At 47.9% G+C, this 24285-nt stretch overlaps 1 protein-coding gene and 1 pseudogene across 1 annotated transcript in view; one reads left to right on the top strand and one right to left on the bottom strand.

Annotated features, from left to right (window-relative positions):
* LOC130679809 (WAS/WASL-interacting protein family member 1-like) overlaps positions 1-24285 on the bottom strand; it is a 57682-nt gene that overhangs the window by 6741 nt on the left and 26656 nt on the right. Inside the window, exons 7-9 of the mRNA XM_057489238.1 lie at positions 24056-24160; positions 17132-17205; positions 15960-16071 (exon numbers count right to left, since the gene is read on the bottom strand). Of these exons, the coding sequence (XP_057345221.1) occupies position 24160 (1 nt within the window). The 3' untranslated portion in view covers positions 15960-16071; positions 17132-17205; positions 24056-24159. The remainder of the gene's footprint in view (positions 1-15959; positions 16072-17131; positions 17206-24055; positions 24161-24285) is intronic.
* LOC130679844 (cytochrome c oxidase subunit 1-like) lies at positions 21764-23995 on the top strand (annotated as a pseudogene).

Here is a 24285-nt window from a genome sequence, read left to right as displayed (position 1 = left end):
ACTCCAAAGGACAGATCCATCAGACAGAAAATAAGTAAGGACACAGAGGAACTAAACAACACACTAGAACAGATGGACCTAATAGACATCTACAGAACTTGACATCCAAAAGCAACAGGATACACATTCCTCTCAAGTGCACAAGGAACATTCTCCAGAATAGACCACATACAAGGCCACAAAAAGAGCCTCAGTAAATTCCAAAAGATTGAAATCTTACCAACCAACTCTTCAGACCACATGGGCATAAAACTAGAAATAAACTGTACAAAGACAGCAAAAAGGCTCATAAACACATGGAGGCTTAACAACACGCTCTTAAATAATCAATGGATCAATGACCAAATCAAAGTGGAGATCCAGCAATATACGGAATCAAATGACAACAACAACACTAATCCCCAACTTCTGTGGGACACAGCAAAAGCAGTCATAAGAGGAAAGTATATAGCAATCCAGGCATATTTAAAGAAAGAAGAACAATCTCAAATGAATGGTCTAATGTCACAATTATCGAAATTGGAAAAAGAAGAACAAAAGAGGCCTAAGGTCAGCAGAAGGAGGGACATAATAAAGATCAGAGAAGAAATAAATAAAATTGTGAAGAATAAAAAATTAGTAAAAATCAATGAAACCAAGAGCTGGTTCTTCGAGAAAATAAACAAAATAGATAAGCCTCTAGCCAGACTTATGAAGAGGAAAAGAGACTCAACAGAAATCAACAGAATGCGAAACGAGAAAGGAAAATTCATGACGGAACCCACAAAAATAGAAAGAATTCTTAGAGAGTACTATGAAAACCTATATGCTAACAAGCTGGGAAACCTAGGAGAAATGGACAGCCGATTAGAAAAATACAACCTTCCAAGACTGACCCAGAAAGAAAGAGAAAATCTAAACAAATTACCAGCAACGAAAATGAAGCAGTAATTAAAAAAATACCAAAGAACAAAACCCCTAGGCCAGATGGATTTACCTCAGAATTTTATCAGACATACAGAGAAGACATAATACCCATTCTCCCTAAAGTATTCCAAAAAATAGAAGAGGAGGGAATACTCCCAAACTCACTCTATGAAGACATCACCCTAAAACCAAAACCACTCAAGGACCCCAACAAAAAAGAAAACTACAGACCAATATCCCTGATGAACGTAGATGCAAAAATACTCAACAAAATATTAGCAAACCGAATTCAAAAAAATATCGAAAGGATCATACACCATGAACAAGTGGGATTCATCCCAGGGATGCAAGGATGTCACAACATTCGAAAATAGTTCCACACCAACCACCACATAAACAGAAAGAAAGACAAAAACCACACGATCATCTCCACAGATGCTGAAAAAGCATCCGACAAAATGCAACATCCATTCACGTTAAAAACTCTCAACCAAAAGGGTATATAGGGCGAGCACCTCAACATAATAAAGGCCGTATATGACAAACCCACAGCCAACGTCATACTCAACAGCCAGAGGCGGAAAGCCGTTCCTCTGAGACGGGGAATGAGACAGGGGAGCCCACTCCCCCCACCGTTACTCAACATAGTCCCGGAGGTCCCAGCCATGGCAATTAGACCAGACAAAGAAATACAAGGAATCCAGACTGGTAAAGAAGAAGCTAGGCGGTCACTATCGGCAGATGACATGATACTGTACGTAAGGAAACCCTGAAGACTCCACTCCAGAACTGCTAGAACTGATAACCGGAATACAGCAGAGTTGCGGGACACAAAATCAACACACAGAATCTGTGGCTTTCCTGTACACTAACAGTGAACAAACGGAGAGGGAAATCAGGAAAACAATTCCATTCACAACAGCATCAAAAAGAATAAAATACCTAGGAATAAACCTAACCAAGGAAGCGAAAGACCTATACCCTGAAAACTATAAGAAACTCTTAAGAGAAATTAAAGAGGCCGCTAACAAATGGAAACTCATCCCACGCTCTTGGCTAACAAGAATAAATATCGTCAGAACGGCCATCCTGCCCAAAGCAATCTACAGATTGGATGCAGTCCCTATCAAATCACCAACAGCATTCTTCCAAGAACTGGAACAAATAGATCAAAAATTCACACGGAAACGCCAAAGATCCTGAACAGCCAAAGAAATCGTGAGAAGGAAGAAGAAAGTGTGTGTGTGTGTGCGTGTGTGGGGGTGTGTGTGTGTGCGTGGGTGTGTGGATGGGTGTGCGCGTGGTATCTCACTCCCCAACACAAAGCTCTACTGCAAAGCCACAGTCTTGATCAAGACAGTTTGCTCCTGGCACTAGAACAGAGCCACAGACGGGTGGAACAGAATAAGAGACTCCAGACATTAACCCAAACATATGTGGTCAATTAATATATGATGAGGGAGCCGGGGACATACAATGGGGAAATGACACTCTGTTCAACAGACAATGCTGGCAAAACTGGACAGCTACACGAAAGAGAATGAAACGGGATCACCGTCTAACCCCATACAGAAGAGTAAACTCGAAATGGATCCAAGACCTGAATGTGAGTCATGAAACCATAAAACACTCAGAAAAAAACATATAGGCACAAATCTCCTGGACATAAACATGAGCGACTTCTTCAAGAACATAACCTCCCCGGGCAAGGGAAACAAGAGCAAAAATGAACTGGTGGGACTACATCAAGCTGAAGAGCTTCTGTACAGCAAAGGACACCCTCAATAGAACAAAAAGGTACCCTAAAGTATATGCGAGAATATATTCATCAATGACAGATCCGATAAAGGGTTGACATCCAAAATACATAAAGAGCTCACGCACCTCAACAAACAAGAAAAGCAAATAATCCCATTACAAAATGGGCAGAGGATCTGAACAGACACTTCTCCAAAGAAGAAATTCAGGTGGCCAACAGGCACATGAAAAGATCCACCACACCGCTAATCCTCAGAGAAATGCAAATTAAAACCACCATGAGGTATCACCTCACACCAGTCAGGATGGCCACCATCGGGAAGACACACAACAACAGACGGTGGCGAGGATGTGGAGAGAGGGGAACCCTCCGACACTGCTGGTGGGAATGGACATCGCAGCTCAACCATTGTGGAAAGCAGTATGGAGGTTCCTCAGGAAGCTCAAAATAGAAATACCACTTGACCCGGGAATTCCACTTCTAGGAATTTACCCTAAGAGTCCAGCAGCCCAGTTTGAAAAAGACACATGCGCCCCTATGGTTGTCGCAGCGCTATTTACAAGAGCTGAGAAACGGAAGCAACCTAAGTGTCCCACCAGCAGATGAATGGGTAAAGAAGACGTGGTACATATTATACACAATGGAGTATCACTCAGCCATAAGAAGGAAACAAATCCTACCGCTGGCAACAACACGGATGGAGCTAGAGGGTATTATGACTATGCTCAGTGAAAGAAGCCAGGCGTGGAAAGACGAGTACCCAGTGATTTCACTCACATGTGGAGTATAAGAACAAAGAGAAACTGAAGGACCAAAACAGCAGCAGAATCACAGAACCCAAGAATGGACAAACAGTTACCAAAGGGAAAGGGACTGGGGAGGATGGGTGGGGAGGGAGGGATAAGTGGGGAAAAGGGGCATTACGGCTCGCACACATAACGTAGGGGGTGGGGCGGCGGGGGTGCCGGGGCCCGGGGAAGGCAGCATAACACAGAGAGGACAGGTAGGGATTCTACAGCGTCTTACGACGCCGAAGGACAGTGACTGTAATGGGGTAAGGGGTGGGGGGGACTTGATAAGATAGTGGGAGGGGGAGTCCAGTAACCATGTTGCTCATGTAATTGTACATTAACGGTCACACACACGCAAAAATCACAACGAGCTATCACCTCACACCAGTCAGAATGGCTAGTACCAAAAGAAGAGAAAAAAAAAACAAAAAAAAGCAAAACAAGAAATAACAAGCGTTGATGAGGAAGTGGACAAAGGGAACCCTCGTGCACTGTTGGTGACCATGTAAATTGGTGCAGCTACTATGGGAAACAGTGTGGAGGTTCCTAAAAATATCCATAGCGGTACCACATGACCCAGCGTTCTTTTTCATACACAGCAGTGGAACTCCCTTCAGGATACCGGACCTGTTCCCAATGCATACAACACCAAGCAATTCTCCAACACCAGCAGGGTTTCTGAGAACTCAACTCTGAGGATATCTGCCTGGACGCAGCACAAGATTCCCCAGGGTAAGGTTTCTATCCTCAAGACTGCCCTCCACCCCCAACTCCAGAGCCCGGTTGCCAGGCCCATGCAATTAGCTTGTGCTTCCCACCTACATACAGGCTAGGATTGGAAGTTCCAACGACCTCCCCCTTAGTAAGTACTGCCCAAGTTGCTAGGGTGCCTCAGCAGCTCAGGAAAACACGTTTACCAGTTTAACAAAGACTATCATAAAAGACACAGCAGCGCACGCGCGCGCTTCACACGCACACGCACGCGCACACACGGCAAGGTCCCAAGTAAAGGAGCTTCTGTCCTCCCGGGACTTGGGGAATGGCATGGTGGCATGTGCAGGCGACCTGGTTCCCCAAGCATGGAAGCTCTGACAGAGAAGCAGGAGATGAGAGAGAGAGAGCTGTGCTCTTCTCATAGGGTTCTGTGAGGGCTTCACTGCAGAGTCATGGCTGACTAAATCGCTGGCCATTGCTGATTCAACCTCCAGCCCTCATCCCTTTCCTCTTCCTTCCCTGGGGGCTGGGGGCTGCAAGTTCCCACCCGCTAACCACAAGCCTGGAGCCCCTGGCGACCAGCCTCTACCCTGGGCTAGGGCCCCAAAGCCTCTGCATTAACCTAACGAGACACCCATTGGACAGTTGTGGCTCAGAAGGATTTTCAGGAACTGCGGATGAGGAGCAAGAATACCTAGGAAATGAACAAAATATTAGCAAAACCAAATTCAAAAATACATCAAGGGGATCAAACACCCTGATCAAGTGGGATTCATCCCAGGGATGCAAGGATGGTGACAGCATTCGAAAATCCATCCACACCATCCACCACATAAACAGAAAGAAAGACAAAAACCACACGATCGTCTCCACAGATGCTGAAAAAGCATCCAACAAAATGCAACATCCACTCACGATAAAAACTCTCAACCAAGTGGGTATACAGGGCGAGCACCTCAACCTAATAAAGGCCGTATATGACAAAACCCACAGCCAACGTCATACTCAACAGCGAGAGGCTGAAAGCCGTTCCTCTGAGATGGGGAACGAGACAGGGGTGCAGACTCTCCCCACCGTTATTCAACACAGTCCCGGGGGTCCCAGCCACGGCAATTAGAACAGACAAAGAAATACAAGGAATCCAGACTGGTAAAGAAGCAGCTAGGCGGTCACCATCTGCAGATGACACGATACTGTACGTAAGGAAACCCTGAAGAATCCACTCCAAAACTGCTACAACTGATAACCGGAATACAGCAGAGCTGCGGGACACAAAATCAACACACAGAAATCTGAGGCTTTCCTGTACACTAACAGTGAACCAAAGGAGAGGGAAATCAGGAAAACAATTCCATTCACAACTGCATCAAAAAGAATAAAATGCCTAGGAATAAACCTAACCAAGGAAGCGAAAGACCTATACCCTGAAAACGATAAGACACTCTTAAGAGAAATTAAAGAGGATGCTAACAAAATGGAAACTCATCCCACGCTCTTGGCTAGGAAGAATAAATATCGTCAGAATGGCCACCCTGCCCAAAGCAATCTACAGATCGGGTGCAGTCCCTATCAAATCACCAACAGCATTCTTCCACGTACTGGAACAAATACTTCAAAAATTCATATGGAAACGCCAAAGATCCCGAATAGCCATAGCAATCCTGAGAAGGAAGAAGAAAGCATGTCTGTGTGTGTGTGTGTGTGTGTGGTGTGTGTGTGTGTGTGTGTGTGTGGTGTGTGTGTGTGGTCTGTGTGTGTGGTGTGTGTGTGTGTGTGTGTGGTGTGTGTGTGTGGTGTGTGTGTGTGTGTGTGTGGTGTGTGTGTGTGTGTGTGTTTGGTCTGTGTGTGTGGTGTGTGTGTGTGTGGTCTGTGTGTGTGGGGTGTGTGTGTGTGTGTGGTGTGTGTGTGTGGTGTGTGTGTGTGTGTGATGTGTGTGTGTGGTGTGTGTGTGTCTGTGTGTGGGGTGTGTGTGGGGTGTGTGTATGTGTGTGTGTGTGTGTGTGTGTGTGTGGTGTGTGTGTGTGATCTGTGTGTGTGTGGTCTGTGTGTGTGTGTGTGTGTGTGTGTGGTGTGTGTGTGGGTGTGTGTGGTGTGTGTGTGTGTGGTGTGTGTGTGTGCTGTGTGTGTGTGTGTGTGTGTGTGTGTGTGTGTGTGTGTGTGGGTGCGGTATCTCGCTCCCCAACATCAAGCTCTACTACAAAGCCACAGTCTTGATCAAGACAGTTTGCTCCTGGCACTAGAACAGAGCCACAGACGGGTGGAACAGAATAAGAGACTCCAGACATTAACCCAAACATATGTGGTCAATTAATATATGATGAGGGAGCCGGGGACATACAATGGGGAAATGACACTCTCTTCAACAGACGGTGCTGGCAAAACTGGACAGCTACACGTAAGAGAATGAAACTGGATCACTGTCTAACCCCATACAGAAGAGTAAATTCGAAATGGATCCAAGACCTGAATGTGAGTCATGAAACCATAAAACTCTCAGAAAAAAAACATATAGGCACAAATCTCCTGGACATAAACATGAGCGACTTCTTCAAGAACATAACCTCCCCGGGCAAGGGAAGCAAGAGCAAAAATGAACTGGTGGGACTACATCAAGCTGAAAAGCTTCTGTACAGCAAAGGACACCCTCAATAGAACAAAAAGGTACCCTAAAGTATATGCGAGAATATATTCATCAATGACAGATCCGATAAAGGGTTGACATCCAAAATACATAAAGAGCTCACGCACCTCAACAGACAAGAAAAGCAAATAATCCCATTAAAAAATGGGCAGAGGATCTGAACAGACACTTCTCCAAAGAAGAAATTGAGGTGGCCAGCAGGCACATGAAAAGATCCTCCACACCGCCAATCCTCAGAGAAATGCAAATTAAAACCACCATGAGATATCACCTCACACCAGTCAGGATGGCCACCATCGGGAAGACACACAACAACAGACGGTGGCGAGGATGTGGAGAGAGGGGAACCCTCCGACACTGCTGGTGGGAATGCACATCTCAGCTCAACCATTGTGGAAAGCAGTATGGAGGTTCCTCAAAAAACAGAAAAGTACAAATACCATTTGACCCAGGAATTCCACTCCCAGCAATGTACCCTAAGAATGCAGGAGCCTAGTTTGAAAAAGACACACGCACCCCTATGTCTATCACAGCACTACGCACAATAGCCAAGAAATGGAAGCAACGTGAGTGTCCGTCAGTAGGCGGATGGATAAAGAAGAGGTGGTACATATGCAAGATGGAATATTATTCAGCCGTAAGAAGAAAAGAAATCCTACCGTTTGCGACAACACGGATGGAGCTAGAGGGTATTATGCTCAGTGAAATGAGCAGGATGGAGAAAGACAAGCATCAGATGACTTCACTCATCTGTGGGGTAAAAGAACAAAGCAGAAACTAAAGGAGCAAAACGGCAGCAGACTCACAGAACCCAAGAGTGGACTAACAGTTACCAAAGGGAAAGGGACTGGGGAGGATGGGTGGGGAGGGAGGGATAAGTGGGGAAAAGGGGCATTACGGCTCGCACACATAACGTAGGGGGTGGGGCGGCGGGGGTGCCGGGGCCCGGGGAAGGCAGCATAACACAGAGAGGACAGGTAGGGATTCTACAGCGTCTTACGACGCCGAAGGACAGTGACTGTAATGGGGTAAGGGGTGGGGGGGACTTGATAAGATAGTGGGAGGGGGAGTCCAGTAACCATGTTGCTCATGTAATTGTACATTAACGGTCACACACACGCAAAAATCACAACGAGCTATCACCTCACACCAGTCAGAATGGCTAGTACCAAAAGAAGAGAAAAAAAAAACAAAAAAAAGCAAAACAAGAAATAACAAGCGTTGATGAGGAAGTGGACAAAGGGAACCCTCGTGCACTGTTGGTGACCATGTAAATTGGTGCAGCTACTATGGGAAACAGTGTGGAGGTTCCTAAAAATATCCATAGCGGTACCACATGACCCAGCGTTCTTTTTCATACACAGCAGTGGAACTCCCTTCAGGATACCGGACCTGTTCCCAATGCATACACCACCAAGCAATTCTCCAACACCAGCAGGGTTTCTGAGAACTCTCAACTCTGATGACATCTGCCTGGACGCAGCACAAGATTCCCCAGGGTAAGGTTTCTATCCTCAAGACTGCCCTCCACCCCCAACTCCAGAGCCCGGTTGCCAGGCCCATGCAATTAGCTTGTGCTTCCCATCTACATACAGGCTAGGATTGGAAGTTCCAACGACCTCCCCCTTAGGTACTGCCCAAGTCGCTAGGGTGCCTCAGCAGCTCAGGAAAACACGTTTACCAGTTTAACAAAGAGTATCATAAAGGACACAGCAGCGCACGCGCGCGCTTCACACGCACACGCACGCGCACACACGGCAAGGTCCCAAGTAAAGGAGCTTCTATCCTCCCGGGACTTGGGGCCTGGCATGGTGGCATGTGCAGGCGACCTGGTTCCCCAAGCATGGAAGCTCTGACAGAGAAGCAGGAGATGAGAGAGAGAGCTGTGCTCTTCTCATAGGGTTCTGTGAGGGCTTCACTGCAGAGTCATGGCTGACTAAATCGCTGGCCATTGCTGATTCAACCTCCAGCCCTCATCCCTTTCCTCTTCCTTCCCTGGGGGCTGGGGGCTGCAAGTTCCCACCCGCTAACCACAAGCCTGGTGCCCCTGGCGACCAGCCTCTACCCTGGGCTAGGGCCCCAAAGCCTCTGCATTAACCTAACAAGACACCCATTGGACAGTCGTGGCTCAGAAGGATTTTCAGGAACTGCGGATGAGGAGCAAGAATACCTAGGAAATGAACAAAATATTAGCAAACCAAATTCAAAAATACATCAAGGGGATCAAACACCCTGATCAAGTGGGAATCATCCCAGGGATGCAAGGATGGTGACAGCATTCGAAAATCCATCCACACCATCCACCACATAAACAGAAAGAAAGACAAAAACCACATGATCATCTCCACAGATGCTGAAAAAGCATCCGACAAAATGCAACATCCATTCACGATAAAAACTCTCAGCCAAATGGGTATACAGGGCGAGCACCTCAACCTAATAAAGGCCGTATATGACAAACCCACAGCCAACGTCATACTCAACAGCGAGAGGCTGAAAGCCGTTCCTCTGAGACGGGGAACGAGACAGGGGTGCCCACTCGCCCCACCGTTATTCAACACAGTCCCGGGGGTCCCAGCCACGGCAATTAGACCAGACAAAGAAATACAAGGAATCCAGACTGGTAAAGAAGCAGCTAGGCGGTCACCATCTGCAGATGACACGATACTGTACGTAAGGAAACCCTGAAGACTCCACTCCAAAACTGCTAGAACTGATAACCGGAATACAGCAGAGCTGCGGGACACAAAACCAACACACAGAAATCTGCGGCTTTCCTGTACACTAACAATGAACCAAAGGAGAGGGAAATCAGGAAAACAATTCCATTCACAACTGCATCAAAAAGAATAAAATACCTAGGAATAAACCTAACCAAGGAAGCGAAAGACCTATACCCTGAAAACTATAAGACACTCTTAAGAGAAATTAAAGAGGACGCTAACAAATGGAAACTCATCCCACGCTCTTGGCTAGGAAGAATTAATATCGTCAGAATGGCCATCCTGCCCAAAGCAATCCACAGATCGGATGCAGTCCCTATCAAATCACCAACAGCATTCTTCCACGTACTGGAACAAATAGTTCAAAAATTCATATGGAAACGCCAAAGATCCCGAATAGCCAAAGCAATCCTGAGAAGGAAGAAGAAAGCATGTCTCTGTGTGTGTGTGTGTGTGTGTGTGTGTGTGGTGTGTGTGTGTGGTGTGTGTGTGTCTGTGGTGTGTGTGTGTGTGTGTGTGTGGTCTGTGTGTGTGTGTGTGGTGTGTGTGTGTGTGGGTGGGTGCGGTATCTCGCTCCCCAACATCAAGCTCTACTACAAAGCCACAGTCTTGATCAAGACAGTTTGCTCCTGGCACTAGAACAGAGCCACAGACGGGTGGAACAGAATAAGAGACTCCAGACATTAACCCAAACATATGTGGTCAATTAATATATGATGAGGGAGCCGGGGACATACAATGGGGAAATGACACTCTCTTCAACAGACGGTGCTGGCAAAACTGGACAGCTACACGTAAGAGAATGAAACTGGATCACTGTCTAACCCCATACAGAAGAGTAAATTCGAAATGGATCCAAGACCTGAATGTGAGTCATGAAACCATAAAACTCTCAGGAAAGAACATATAGGCACAAATCTCCTGGACATAAACATGAGCGACTTCTTCAAGAACATAACCTCCCCGGGCAAGGGAAACAAGAGCAGAAATGAACTGGTGGGACTACATCAAGCTGAAGAGCTTCTGTACAGCAAAGGACACCCTCAATAGAACAAAAAGGTACCCTAAAGTATATGCGAGAATATATTCATCAATGACAGATCCGATAAAGGGTTGACATCCAAAATACATAAAGAGGAGCTCACGCACCTCAACAAACAAGAAAAGCAAATAATCCCATTAAAAAATAGGCAGAGGATCTGAACAGACACTTCTCCAAAGAAGAAATCGAGGTGGCCAACAGGCACATGAAAAGATCCTCCACACCGCCAATCCTCAGAGAAATGCAAATTAAAACCACCATGAGGTATCACCTCACACCAGTCAGGATGGCCACCATGGGGAAGACACACAACAACAGACGGTGGCGAGGATGTGGAGAAAGGGGAACCCTCCGACACTGCTGGTGGGAATGGACATCTCAGCTCAACCATTGTGGAAAGCAGTATGGAGGTTCCTCAGGAAGCTCAAAATAGAAATACCACTTGACCCGGGAATTCCACTTCTAGGAATTTACCCTAAGAGTGCAGCAGCCCAGTTTGAAAAAGACAGATGCACCCCTATGCTTATCGCAGCGCTATTTACAAGGGCCGAGAAATGGAAGCAACCTAAGTGTCCATCAGCAGATGAATGGGTAAAGAAGACGTGGTACATACTATACACAATGGAGTATCACTCAGCCATAAGAAGAAAACAAATCCTACCGTTGGCAACAACACGGATGGAGCTAGAGGGTATTATGACTATGCTCAGTGAAATAAGCCAGGCGGAGAAAGACAAGTACCAAGTGATTTCACTCATATGTGGAGTATAAGAACAAAGAGAAACTGAAGGAACAAAACAGCAGCAGAATCACAGAACCCAAGAATGGACTAACAGCTCACAAAGGGAAAGGGACTGGGGAGGATGGGTGGGAAGGGAGGGATAACGGTGGGGAAAAAGAAAGGGGGCCTTACGATTATTAGCATGTATAATGTGGGGCGGGGTTGGGGGGGGGCGCGCACAGGGAGGACTGTGCGACACAGAGCAGACAAGTAGTGATTCTACAGCATCCTACTACACTGATGGACAGTGACTGTCACGGGGTTTGTGGGGGCGGACTTGGTGAAGGGGGGAGTCGAGGAAACAATGTTCTTCATGTAACTGTAGATTAAGGATAACAAAATGAATAAACATAAGAAAATGACAGTAAGAAAATAAAAAGTGTTTCCCAGTTTACTGTGTTGTGTTACTCGTATACCAGACACAGGCCCCAAAACGAGACCAAAGAGAAAAATCTGGGCCGCCAGGCTCAGTGAGAACGTGGAATGTTGCTATGCTGAAACCTGGTGGTCCCTGACCTACGCTTTCCGGGAAGCGAAGAAAGAACCTGCCCGCTAGCTAGAAAGGGAAGTCACGCGGACGGTCCCCTCCTCGGAATCTGTCACCCGCCTGGCTGGCCATGGCGGAGGAAGCATGTCTGGCTCCAGGCCTCCCAGAGAAGATGGGAAGGCCCGGGGCGAGGGCGGGCGGCGCCCCGGCAGCCCCGGCCTCAGGGACCGCGGGGGCACAGCATTGGCCGCCGCGCCCCGGGTCCCAAGCGCGTGCAGAGGCGACACCCGGGCGGGCGTAGCTCTGACAGACGCAAGCACTGCGGCCCTGAATGGTCTGCGTGGTGGTCTGGCTGGCCCTGACACCTGCACGGCCCTCGGCGGGCAGTCCCGGGCGTGGGGGGGGCTGGGGACACTACTGGGGTTGGCGTGGGGCCCACGCCCTGTGACACTGGGCCAGGGTCTCCTCTGGGTGGGGCTGGTGTGCTCACGGCAGTGGGGGCTCCCCTCCCCCCTGGGTGACATCACGGTTGCCCGGGCGGCTGCTCTGTGATGCGTCCCCTGGCTGACCTATCAGAGGCTGCCCTAGCTGGGCAACTCCGTGCGCGCTGAGGAGGTCTGAGGAGGAGTTGGAAGCTCTCCCTAGCTTCGTACCCTATTCTCATGCCTGTCTCAAACGAAGGACCTATGGACACCACGCCGCTGGGGCCGGACTCTGACGCGGAGGGCGAGCCTCTGAACACCATGCCGCCCCCGTGGGCCGCCGCCGCCCTGGGGCCGGACTCTGACACGGCCGGCGAGCCCATGGACACCACGCCGCCGCCGTGGGCCGCCGCCGCCCTGGGGCCGGACTCTGACACGGCCGGCGAGCCCATGGACACCACGCTGCCGCCATGGGCCGCCGCCGCCCTGGGGCCGGACTCTGACACGGCCGGCGAGCCCATGGACACCACGCCGCCGCCGTGGGCCGCCGCCGCCCTGGGGCCGGACTCTGACACGGCCGGCGAGCCCATGGACACCACGCCGCCGCTGTGGGCCGCCGCCGCCCTGGGGCCGGACTCTGACACGGCCGGCGAGCCCATGGACACCACGCCGCCGCCGTGGGCCGCCGCCGCCCTGGGGCCGGACTCTGACACGGCCGGCGAGCCCATGGACACCACGCCGCCACCGTGGGCCGCCGGCCCGGGGCCCGACTCTGACACGGCCGGCGCGCCTATGCGCACCACTGCGCCCCTGCGGGCCATCTTCCGGTCCCCACCGGCCTGATGCCACACGTGGCACAACCGCCGGGCTCAGCCCTACCCCCGACGACGGTGACGCGCTGGACACGCCGCCACCCTTGCGGCCGTCTACCGGTCTCCCCCAGCCCCGTACAAGGCCCATGTCCTTTTGTTGGCGCTTCCTATCCTCCCTGCTATCCATTAAAGAAAGTCTTTCCCAGATCTGTGTGGGTGTATTGTATTTTCCCACTAAACCCTGTTCTTGCTAATATGCCTCTGGCTGTCTTTACTCTTTCACTCTGCTACAGAGGAAGAACTCACATACACGAGTGATAACGCTTTGAGCCACACCGAACAATGTAACATGCCCCACGCCCCAGTGACCGGGATGTGGAAGTAGCCGCGTTTTATGACTGTGCGTGCTCCACGCGAGGCCTGCGTGCTGAGCGTTTAAGGGATGACAGCCCAGGGGGAGGCAAGTCCAGAGGAGGGAGACCGGGTTGGCTAACGAGGCCCCTTCCCTCTTCTCTGCCACTGCTCTGAGCTCGCCGCAGGCTAGGGAATCCCTGCTGTGACACAGAAAACCACTCTTTTCATTTTGGTTCTTAAACATGTTTAATTCTGTGTGTGTGTGTGTGTGTGTGTGGGTGTGTGTGTGTGTGCGCGTGCGTGTGCGTGTGCGTGTACCACTGCCCCTATCGGTCTAAAAGTAACAAAGAAATGCGCGATAGAGCGAACAACTTGCAAACAGTGACCAGAAAGAGTAAACTTTTCCACTAGCCTCTGGGGATATAGATATCCCAAGTGTTTCTATGCAATTGTAGAAAGATTTTGCTGGAAATCTCGCTGGGACCACTCTGAACCATCACGTTAGTTAAGGCAATAAGCCAGGACAGAAGAGCAGCAAAGAGCACCCACGGTGCGTCTCCTACGTATAAGGCCAAGGGGTACAGGCTTTAATTCTACCACCTCACTTCATCTCACCATGACTGACGTGGGGTGACCCTTACGCACCACCTTCATACATGAGTAAAAAGTTACTTCAGAATCACTTCCCTTGACAGAACATAAATAAATGCAAGGACATCAACATTCCTCGAATTCCTGCCACCGCCACCCAACTCTTTATGCTCAGCACCCTTTCCACACCAACAGAAAACACAGCTCTAAATGCTACTATTCCATTTCAGATAGACCTCACTCACATCTAAATGCCTAAATGCACTGAAACTCCACCTCCACCTTGACAACAGAGGGGAGCAGTTTCCCCGCGAGCTAGCTGGCCTGCCACCTCAGCAAGCCCACGGGCCACTAGCCCACACCAGCCCCGCGTCTCCCCAAGAAGGCGGCTCACTGAACCTGCGACTACACATGCTCTCTGGAGATGGGCGGCCAAGCAGGGCCACCCAGGTGACATCGGCGCGCAGGCACACAGACCTACTACTGGGCGTGCACCTGCCTCGGCCCCAGCAGGCCGGCCGGGGTGCTCCCTGTGTGGGGCCTCGGATCTGCCCCGCAGCTCACGCAGCCGCCCCGGCAGGGCCAGCGCCAGGGCAGAGCACCCGGAGGGCCCCAGCCCGCACTGGTTAGAGAGTCCAGCCGGCCATCTACACCCAGCGGACTCGGGCCACCTACCCAGGTGTTCCAACCCACGGCCACTCCTCTCAAGACCCAAACACACAGCTAACTCACAGAAACAAACACAAGGAATCAAGACTGAGAAGGAGACAGAGGAATGACTGCGCGCCTAGTGACGGTACGTTGACAAAAATGGACAAAATAAACAAACACATAGATAGATTGAGACAGATACATGAGATAGATGGATAGATTAGATCAGACTGACAGATGAGATAGAATGATAGGTTACATAGACCATATAGATACATATAGAGAGATTAGACAGACTAGGCAGACAGATTAGATAGATGATACATGATAGATCAGGTGGACAGATTAGACAGACACCTATAGATACACATAGACAGATGACAGGTAGATAGATTGATAAGATGACGGACTAGATAGATGATATAGATACATATAGGTTAGATAGCCACATTGATATAGATACATATAGATGACAGATAACAGACAGATAGGTGGTAGATTAGATAGTTTGGATAGATAGACACAGAGATGACAGTAGATAGATGAGAGTAGAGAGATCAGATAGATAAGATAGACAGATAGACAGACAGACAGACAGACAGACAGACAGGTAAGAAAGCATAATACTCAACAAAGCTATCGCTCATAACCAGGAGAGCAACGATGAAAGCACAGAGAAGAACTACAAGCGAAAAGGAGACAGAAATCAACTTGAAGAAGTGCCATAAGGACACAGCTATCAATTATCACAGTAAAGGGAAAGACTTTAAATGCTCCAAACAAAAGACACAGGGTTGAATGAATGGATGAAAACTCAAGACCGCCTACGTGCTCCCTTACTGGAGGCTCACTTGAGATCCAAGCACACAGACAAACTACAAGTTGAAGGGGTGGGAAAAGGTACCCTATCCAAGTGAAACTGAAACTGAAAAAGAAAAAAAAAAAATTAAAGATGGCTTGGTGGGATTAAAGACGGCAGGCAGTGTGAGAGGGGAGGCAGAAACCTCCTCCGAAAACCACATACATGCATACGTACATACAATGTGGAAATATCACAACTACACCAGATCCTGGAAGAGAAGCAGGAGAGGAGGCTGCCGCGGCAGGCCGTCACCTCAAGGTGAAGGGTGACGTACCAAAGCCGTGATCCGGAGGGACCCGGCAGGCCCTTCCCGCACCCGAGCTCACCGGAGGGAGGAAGAGAAACGGAAACGGGGAGGCGGGTGGAGGCCTAGGACTGCTCGACACCCAGCCCTGGAGATCTGCTCCGGGAGCACGGACCTACCTCACATGATGCTCTGGAGGACCGGTGGGGTTGGAAAGCAAAGACAGGCGGAGCACTTGGAGAGACTTGAGGTTCCTGCCACTCGCGCAACACAGTGATCCACATCCGGCTGCTGTGGGATGAAAGAAAGGCGGGCAGTCTGAGAGACTTCCTAACAGCGAGAGAGCTGCTAAAGGGGCAAGGGTTGCACAGAGCTTGCCGCTCGGGAGAAAGCACAGGTGCGCAAACCTGTCCGGGTGCACTCTGCCCAGCAGGTGGGGGAACTTTTAGGAGCTCCGGGCGCTCCACCCACCCTGGCTGCCTACGCAGCTCCAAGGCCCCCCACCGTGATGTGACTGATAACACAACACGGCGGCCTGCTGCACCTTCCTCCCCCGCCAGCACCGGCTCGCAAACCGGCTGCTCCCCTCCATCGCGCCAGGCCAGCGACAGGACGGCCCCACCTACGGCAGCCACGGGTGCAAAGCACAGAGGCTTCTCCCCGCGTGCTCCGCAAACTGGCCCTGGCGGTGGACACAGGCACTGCGGCCGGGAAGCGGGAAAGACCTCTTCCCTCCCGCGGGCACCAGCGCCGCCCCCGTGACCCCTGCCTGCCATCACCCCAAGGGCTGAGCAGCTCCAGAGGGAAAAGCTTCTGGGCGCTGTACAGGGCGCCACCTACAAATACGAAACGTCAAAGCCAAAGGAACCTGGTAACTGGACTCGATCCATCTTTGTGAGAGGGATCCCCACATAAAAATCAGAAACATGCTCATGGAGCTCCAGCAAAAAGTTGCCCCTGTCTCTTGGGCATAATTCTGTCTCTGTCTCTCTCTCTCTCTCTCTCTCTCTCTGTCTCTCTCCCAGGAGCACTTTGGAGGCCTTGTTCTGAGAGGGATGCTGGGGCAGCCCAGCAGGAACGGGCACAGCTCTCAGATCCACCCCGGCCAGTGCCAGGGCAGTCCCACACGGGGCCTGACCGAACTGCAACGGGGGGACGCCGCACGTGTAACTCCGCAGGAAATAACAGTGCCGCACGCTAGCCTTCCCATGAATGGCTAGTGGCTAGGTGGCTCCACCGATACCAGGTGACGTCCACATCCCGGGCCTTACCTCCGTGGCAACCTTTTTTCCCCGTGAACCTTGAAAGCAGCACATGGAAAGATACTTACTACCAGTCTCCACCATCTCACCTCTCAGTTTAGGCTCGATGTTCCTCTATCACATCTTCTCCTCTTCGTTCCAGTTTTCTGGGCGGGTTGGTGTTCTGAGGGAAAAAAAAAAAAAAATTGACTCAGAGTTGGAATGAGATGGCAGGGGGTAGAAGATTCTGTTTAAAAACCATCAGTAGAACACAGACATCCGACAGTATGGGAGGACAGATTCATAGATGGCATGTCCGATAAGGGGTTGATGACATCTAAAATACGTATGAAGTGCCCACGCACCTCCACACAGAAAAAGCAAATAATCCAATTAAAACATGGGCAGAGGATCTGAACAGACACTTCTCCAAAGAAGAAATTCAGGTGGCCAACAGGCACATGAAAAGATCCTCCACACCGCTATTCCTCAGAGAAATGCAAATTAAAACCACCATGAGGTATCACCTCACACCAGTCAGGATGGCCACCATCGGGAAGACACACAACAACAGACGGTGGCGAGGATGTGGAGACAGGGGAACCCTCCGACACTGCTGGTGGGAATGGACATCTCAGCTCAACCATTGTGGAAAGCAGTATGGAGGTTCCTCAGGAAGCTCAAAATAGAAATACCACTTGACCCGGGAATTCCACTTCTAGGAATTTACCCTAAGAGTGCAGCAGCCCAGTTTGAAAAAGACAGATGCGCCCCTATGCTTATCGCAGCGCTATTTACAAGAGCCGAGAAATGGAAGCAACCTAAGTGTCCATCAGCAGGTGAATGGATAAAGAAGACGTGGTACACATTATACACAATGGAGTATCACTCAGCCATAAGAAGGAAACAAATCCTACCGCTGGCAACAACACGGATGGAGCTAGAGGGTATTATGACTAGGCTCAGTGAAAGAAGCCAGGTGGGGAAAGACAAGTACCAAGTGACTTCACTCACATGTGGAGTATAAGAACAAAGAGAAACTGAAGGAACAAAACAGCAGCAGAATCACAGAACCCAAGAATGGACTAACAGTTACCAAAGGGAAAGGGACTGGGGAGGATGGGTGGGAAGGGAGGGATAACGGTGGGGAAAAAGAAAGGGGACCTTACGATTACCATACATAACGTCTGTGTGGGGAGGGGTGTTGGCACATAGGGAAGGCATTACAACACAGAGAAGACAAGTTGTGATTCTATAGCATCTGAGTACGCTGATGGTATGTAATCAGGTATGGGGTGGCGACTTGAAATAGGGGGGAATCTAGTCACCATAATGTTGTTCATGTAATTGTAGATTAATGATAACAAAAAAAAAACCTGACAACAAACTATCACCTCACACCAGTCAGAACGGCTTGTACCAAAAAACAAGAAATAACAAGACCAAAACCCTGGAGTCAGAGCAGCTGGATAGCTGCCGTATGTGCTCAGCTGTGCAATGCTAGGGGCTCCGCTCCCCTCAGGGCTCAGATTGGAAAAACCCGACAGGGAAGAGGAGGTGGCCCAGTGACTCCCCGTCGCCATGTCGAATGTGGCAGCGTAAGCTCCACTTCCGCCAGAGATTCTTCCTGGCTCTCTGAGCACTTGCAAGGCAGCACGATAGGGTGTAGTTAGGGGGGGAATTTCCCAAGCCTAGAATTTTAATTTCCTGAGTATGAGCAGTCTTTATGCTGCTCTGACTACAATGGAGCACAAAGAATGTCTATGCAGCAGGTCCCACTTCTGAGTGACAGCACCCACATCACCCGTTCGCAGCTGCCTCTGGTGACCAAGATGAGAACTAACTGGATGTTACTGGGAAGTTTTGACTGTCAAAGAAAGTACAGAAGTTTTTGAGACACGTTCTCCATCCACTCTCTGCATTTGCAGTGACACAGAGCAGGGAAATGGGATGAGGTTCATGCCACTGTAAAATACACTCAGCCTAAGAAAAGCCCACTTTATACTTTAACTTCATCTACATGCTGTTCTGCTTCTTCCAGCCCCTCTATCAATTAAGGAACATTGTAACCACGATGGGAGAGAGACCTGAGAAGGGCAAATGAACCTAGGGTGATAAAAAATGCTGAGATCTGGATCAACACAGTCCCCTGAATAATTCTACTCTTAAGACAAAACTTCAAAGGAATTAGGAATCAGCTGTATGCAGCATGCCTTACACCCAGAGCTACCCAAAAGGCCCTTAACTGCGCCTCCTCTCTCAGGACACCTGCACTCCCGTCTGGGTGTGTACACTGTCTGACATTAAATGAACCTTCTTGTTGCACAAGCCAACTGGACTTGTCTCTGAACTATTTACCCTAAGACAAAAACCCTCTGACCTCCACGTCCAAAGGTAAATGTCTCTGTCACTTCGCTACTTTATTCAGCTTTCTAGTTTTATAATCCTTTTCTCTCTCCCTGTTTTATTTAAGGCCAATGGGGAAGCAGTAGTTCTTAGGACATAATCTCACTCCATCCAGTGCTCCATGGCTCCCCAAATTCTGGGACTGTAGGGATATAATTCTCACGCCGTACAGATCAAGTGGACACCAGGTGCCAGGAGTTGCCAAGGAACATGCCCTGTGCCAAGCAGCAATTCAGTGAACTTTCTTTTCTCCCTCTGCTCTGCCTTGCTCTCTGCTGCCTGCACAGCTGCTGACATTCGCTTTCTACTCTTGCTTTAATGAATTCCTTTCTTCCTGGCACACATTTGACCTGGTCGAGAATTCTTTCCCTATCAGAGTCAAGAACTGTCCCTGATTCGGGGTGAGGTTTCACCTAGTACCCAGGGAGAGACCTGCCCAGCAACACCAGCATTCAGCTGCTGCTGTATAGGAGAGAGACCCACATGGGCTGAGTCCACACCCACAGCCACATCCCTGGAAAAGCAGGTGAGGCCAGGCTTCCACTCCTAACCCAGGGACTTGGGCTCCTGAATTCTCTCCAATTCCCCTTTCCCGTCCATCCGTCCCTGGACAGTGTCTGCCACTGCCGCACCTTCTATAGCACTGAAGTCCATCTGGCTCTCTCCAGGTCTCCCCCAGGACTCCAAATAAAAATACTTGCTATAATTCCTATTTTAATGAAAAAATTCAATCCACGATCTATAGAGGCAACAACAAAACATTTCCTAGTACAAGCTACCGCCCGCATCTATATTACTAATGCTAGCCATCACTACCAATCTCATATTCTATGGACAATGGGCTATCACAAAAATGTATGATACCATGGCATCTATCATCATTACCACAGCCATAGCCATAAAACTGGGAATAGCCCCATTCCACTTCTGACTTCCAGAAGTAGCACCAGGAACCCTGCTGTCATAGGGCATACCACTATTAACCCGACAAAAAGTCACACCCATCTCAGTTCTGTGTTAAATTTCACCCACAGTTAACATAAACTTGATAATACCTATGGCAACACTCTCAATTTTAATTGGAGGCTGAGTGGGTCTAAACCAAACACAATTACAAAAAATTACAGCTAACTCCTCAATTGCCCACACAGGTTGAATAATAATAATAACAACATATAACCCAACTATTACTATTCTAAATCGCCTAATATATATTATAATGACCCTATCAATATCTGTAATGCTAGTATACAACTCATTGACAACAACCGTATCTTTGTCTCACCTATCAAATAAGACACTGCTAGCTACAACCATTATGCTCACAATCCTATCACTTGGAGGCCTTCCACCATTATCCAGATTTTTACCTAAGTGCATGATCATTCAAGAACTTAGCAGAAACAACAACATAATATTGCCAATAATAGCAGTGACAGCTCTACTAAACTTGTATTTTTATATGCACTGACATACTCCACAACATTAACAATATTTCCAATAACCAACAACATAAAAGTGACAATTTGAAACTATGGAACACATAAAATTAGCCCCACCCCTAAATATTCTATCCACAATAAATACTTCCACTAATTCCGACCATATCAATTCTAAACTAGAAATTTAGATTACACAGACCAAGACCCTTCAAAGCTCTAAGCAAGTATAAAACACTTAATTTCTGATCCTAAGGACTGTAAGACTCTATCCTACATCACTTGTATGCAAATCAAACACTTTGATTAAGCTAAATCCTCACTAGATTGATGGGATACAAACCCATGAAACTTTAGTTAACAGCTAAAAACCCTAATCAGCTGGCTTCAATCTACTTCTCCCGCCATAAAAAAAAAAAAAAAAAAGGTGCCGAGAGAAGTCCCGGCAGAATTGAAGCTGCTTCTCTCAATTTTCAATTCAGTATGTAAAACACCTCAGGACTTGGCAAGAAGAGGACTTTACCTCTATTTTTAGATTTACAGTCTAATACTTATTCAGCCACCTTACCCATGTTCATCAATCGTTGATTATTTTCAACTAATCACAAAGACATCGGCACATTATACCTTCTTTTTGGCACTTGACCTGGAATAGTGGGACCCGCTCTAAGCCTCCTTACAGTGCTGAACTAGGCCAGCCTGGGACCCTCTTAGGTAGTGACCACATCTATAATGTAAGCATAACCGTGCATGCCTTTCTAATAATTTTCTTTATGGTGATACCTATTATAATAGGGGGCTTTGGAAACTGACTAGTGCCTTTAATAATTAGTGCCCCAGACATAGCATTTCCCCATATAAATAATAACATAAGTTTTGACTCCTCCCTCCCTCCTTTCTTCTTCTCCTAGCATCCTCTACAGTCGAAACAGGAACTGGAACCCAGTGAACCGTATATGCCCCCCTTAGCAGGTAATTTAGCACATGTAAGGGCCTCAGTGGATTTAACCTTTTTTTCTCTTCACTTAGCAGGTGTCAATTCTAGGGGCTTTAGTAACTGCATCACAACTATTAACAACACAAAACCTCCCACTATAAGCCAATATCAAACTCCACTACTTGTGTGATCAGTTGTAGTTACAGCCGTACTCCTACTACTGTCTCTACCATGTTCTAGCTGCCAGCATTACTATGCTTTAACAGATATCAACCTAAACACATTTTTTGATCCTGCTGGTGGAGGGGATCCAATTTTATATCAACACTTATTCTGATTTTTGGTCACCACAAAGTATATATTTTAATCCTTCCTGGCTTTGGAATCATCTCTCATATTGTAACCTACCATTCTGGGAAAAATAACCTTTTGGGTATATGGGCAGAGTCTGGGCAATAATGTCAATTGGCTTTCTAGGCTTCATTATATGAGCATATACATTTACAGTAGGCATAGACGTTGATACACAAGCCTCTTTTACATCCGCCACTATAATTATTGCAATTCCAACAGGTGTGAAAGTATTCAGTTGATTAGCAACTCTGCATGGTGTAAATGTAAAATGATCCCCAGCCACATTATGGGCCCTGAGCTTTATTTTCTTGCTTACAGTAGGGGGCTTAACTGGTATTGTACTACTTAATTCACCATTAGATATTATTCTTTAAGATACTTACTATGTAGTACAGCCCATTTTATTATGTTCTCTCCATAGGTGCGGTTTTTGCTATTATGGGGGGATTTATAGATTGATTTCCTCTATTTTCAGGATATACCTTCAACCCTACATGAACAAAGATTCACTTAACAATTATATTTGTAGTTGTTAATATAATTTTTCCCCCCTCAACATTTTCTCAGACTTTCAGGAATACCACATTATTCTGATTACCCAGATGCTTACACAACATGAAATACTGTGTCGCCCAGAGGATCCTTTATTTCACTAACTGCTGATAGTTTTTATAATCTGAGAAGCTTTAGCTTCTAAATGAGAAGTGCACATAGAAGAACTAACTAATACCAATCTTGAATGATTACACAGCTGCTCCCCACCTTACCATACATCTGAGGAGCCTGCCTTTGTCAACTTAAACAAACAAGGAATCAAACCACCAAAAAATGCTTTCAAGCCAATATCATAACCTCTTTCTCAATTACTGAAGTATTAGTAAAATTTACATAACTTTGTCAATGTTAAATTATAGGTCTAAGTCCTTCATACTTCCATAGCATGCCCCTTTCAACTCAGGCTAAGGCCTTGGGAGCCACAAGCCTAGAGGGAGAATGAACTCGATGCTACCTGACATTTACCCCAGGAAACTGACCCTCTGGCTGGGCTTCCCGGTGCTCATCAGGGTCTGTAAGTAACGCCAAGGAGAGGGGGGCCAGGAGATTATGTGCGCTGCAGGCCTCCTCACCTCCTCTGTCCAAAAGCTACCCTGTTTTGATAGCACCATGGAACAAAATATTAACTCCTATACTGTACTTCATTATTTAATTTTCTAATAGCATGTACCAGATTGGGTGGCATCAGCAAGCAGGAATGACCACTTCACTAAGTAGCCTGCCTAGATGGCTGCACGACAGAAACTACCCACTCCTACACCCACGGATGCATGTATATTAGAGCAGCCCAAGTTCACCTCCACAGAGTGCCAGAATACACGCAGTGTGTCTCTCCAACACTGACCCTTGTCAAAGGACCATAATATTTGTTCTTAAAAAAACTTTACACCAAAATACATACAATAAAATGCACAAATCGCAAAGCTCGATGAAGTCTGATGTATGTACACACATCACCATCGCCTAGATCAAGATATCAAATATTCTCATTTTCTCACCCCTCACCTACTTCAAAGACATTTTTGCCAAGGAGGCATACAGATGGCCAACAGACATAAAAAGATGCTCAATATCACTCATCATCAGGGAAATGCAAGATTAAATCCTATGAGATGTCACGTCGCATTAGTCAGACTGTCCAAAATCCAAGAGACAAAAAAATTACAGGTGTTGGCAAGGATGTGGAGACAACAGAATGCTGGTGGGACAATGGCTGCAAGTTGATGCAGCCACCACAGAAAGCAGGAGGGAGGTTTCTTAGAGAACAGCTGTGCTCTCTGTAATGCTATCGGATTAGGAAGGACACTGAATGGTGGCTTGCTAAGGATGCTAAAAGAACTTACCTACCTGCCTCGTGTGACCCTGAAGGTAGGGAACAGCAGATGTTTACACAAATGGATCAAGTAGAACTTTCATGAGTTGACTTCAAAGTTGTTCCCTGTGGAAACCTTATAGGGAAAACAAAAATGTCACTAAGAGGGTGAACCTCACCCACTGGGCTTCCCCACTAAGAAGGGACAGTCCACTAGCAGATGGCTTTTTTGGAGGCAGGGGCAGTGGGTCACAGGGGAAG

The sequence above is a fragment of the Manis pentadactyla genome, chromosome 12 (genome assembly GCF_030020395.1).
Source record: "Manis pentadactyla isolate mManPen7 chromosome 12, mManPen7.hap1, whole genome shotgun sequence".
In the NCBI taxonomy this organism is placed as follows: Eukaryota; Metazoa; Chordata; class Mammalia; order Pholidota; family Manidae; genus Manis; species Manis pentadactyla.
This window is presented reverse-complemented; position numbering and strand designations above follow the sequence as displayed.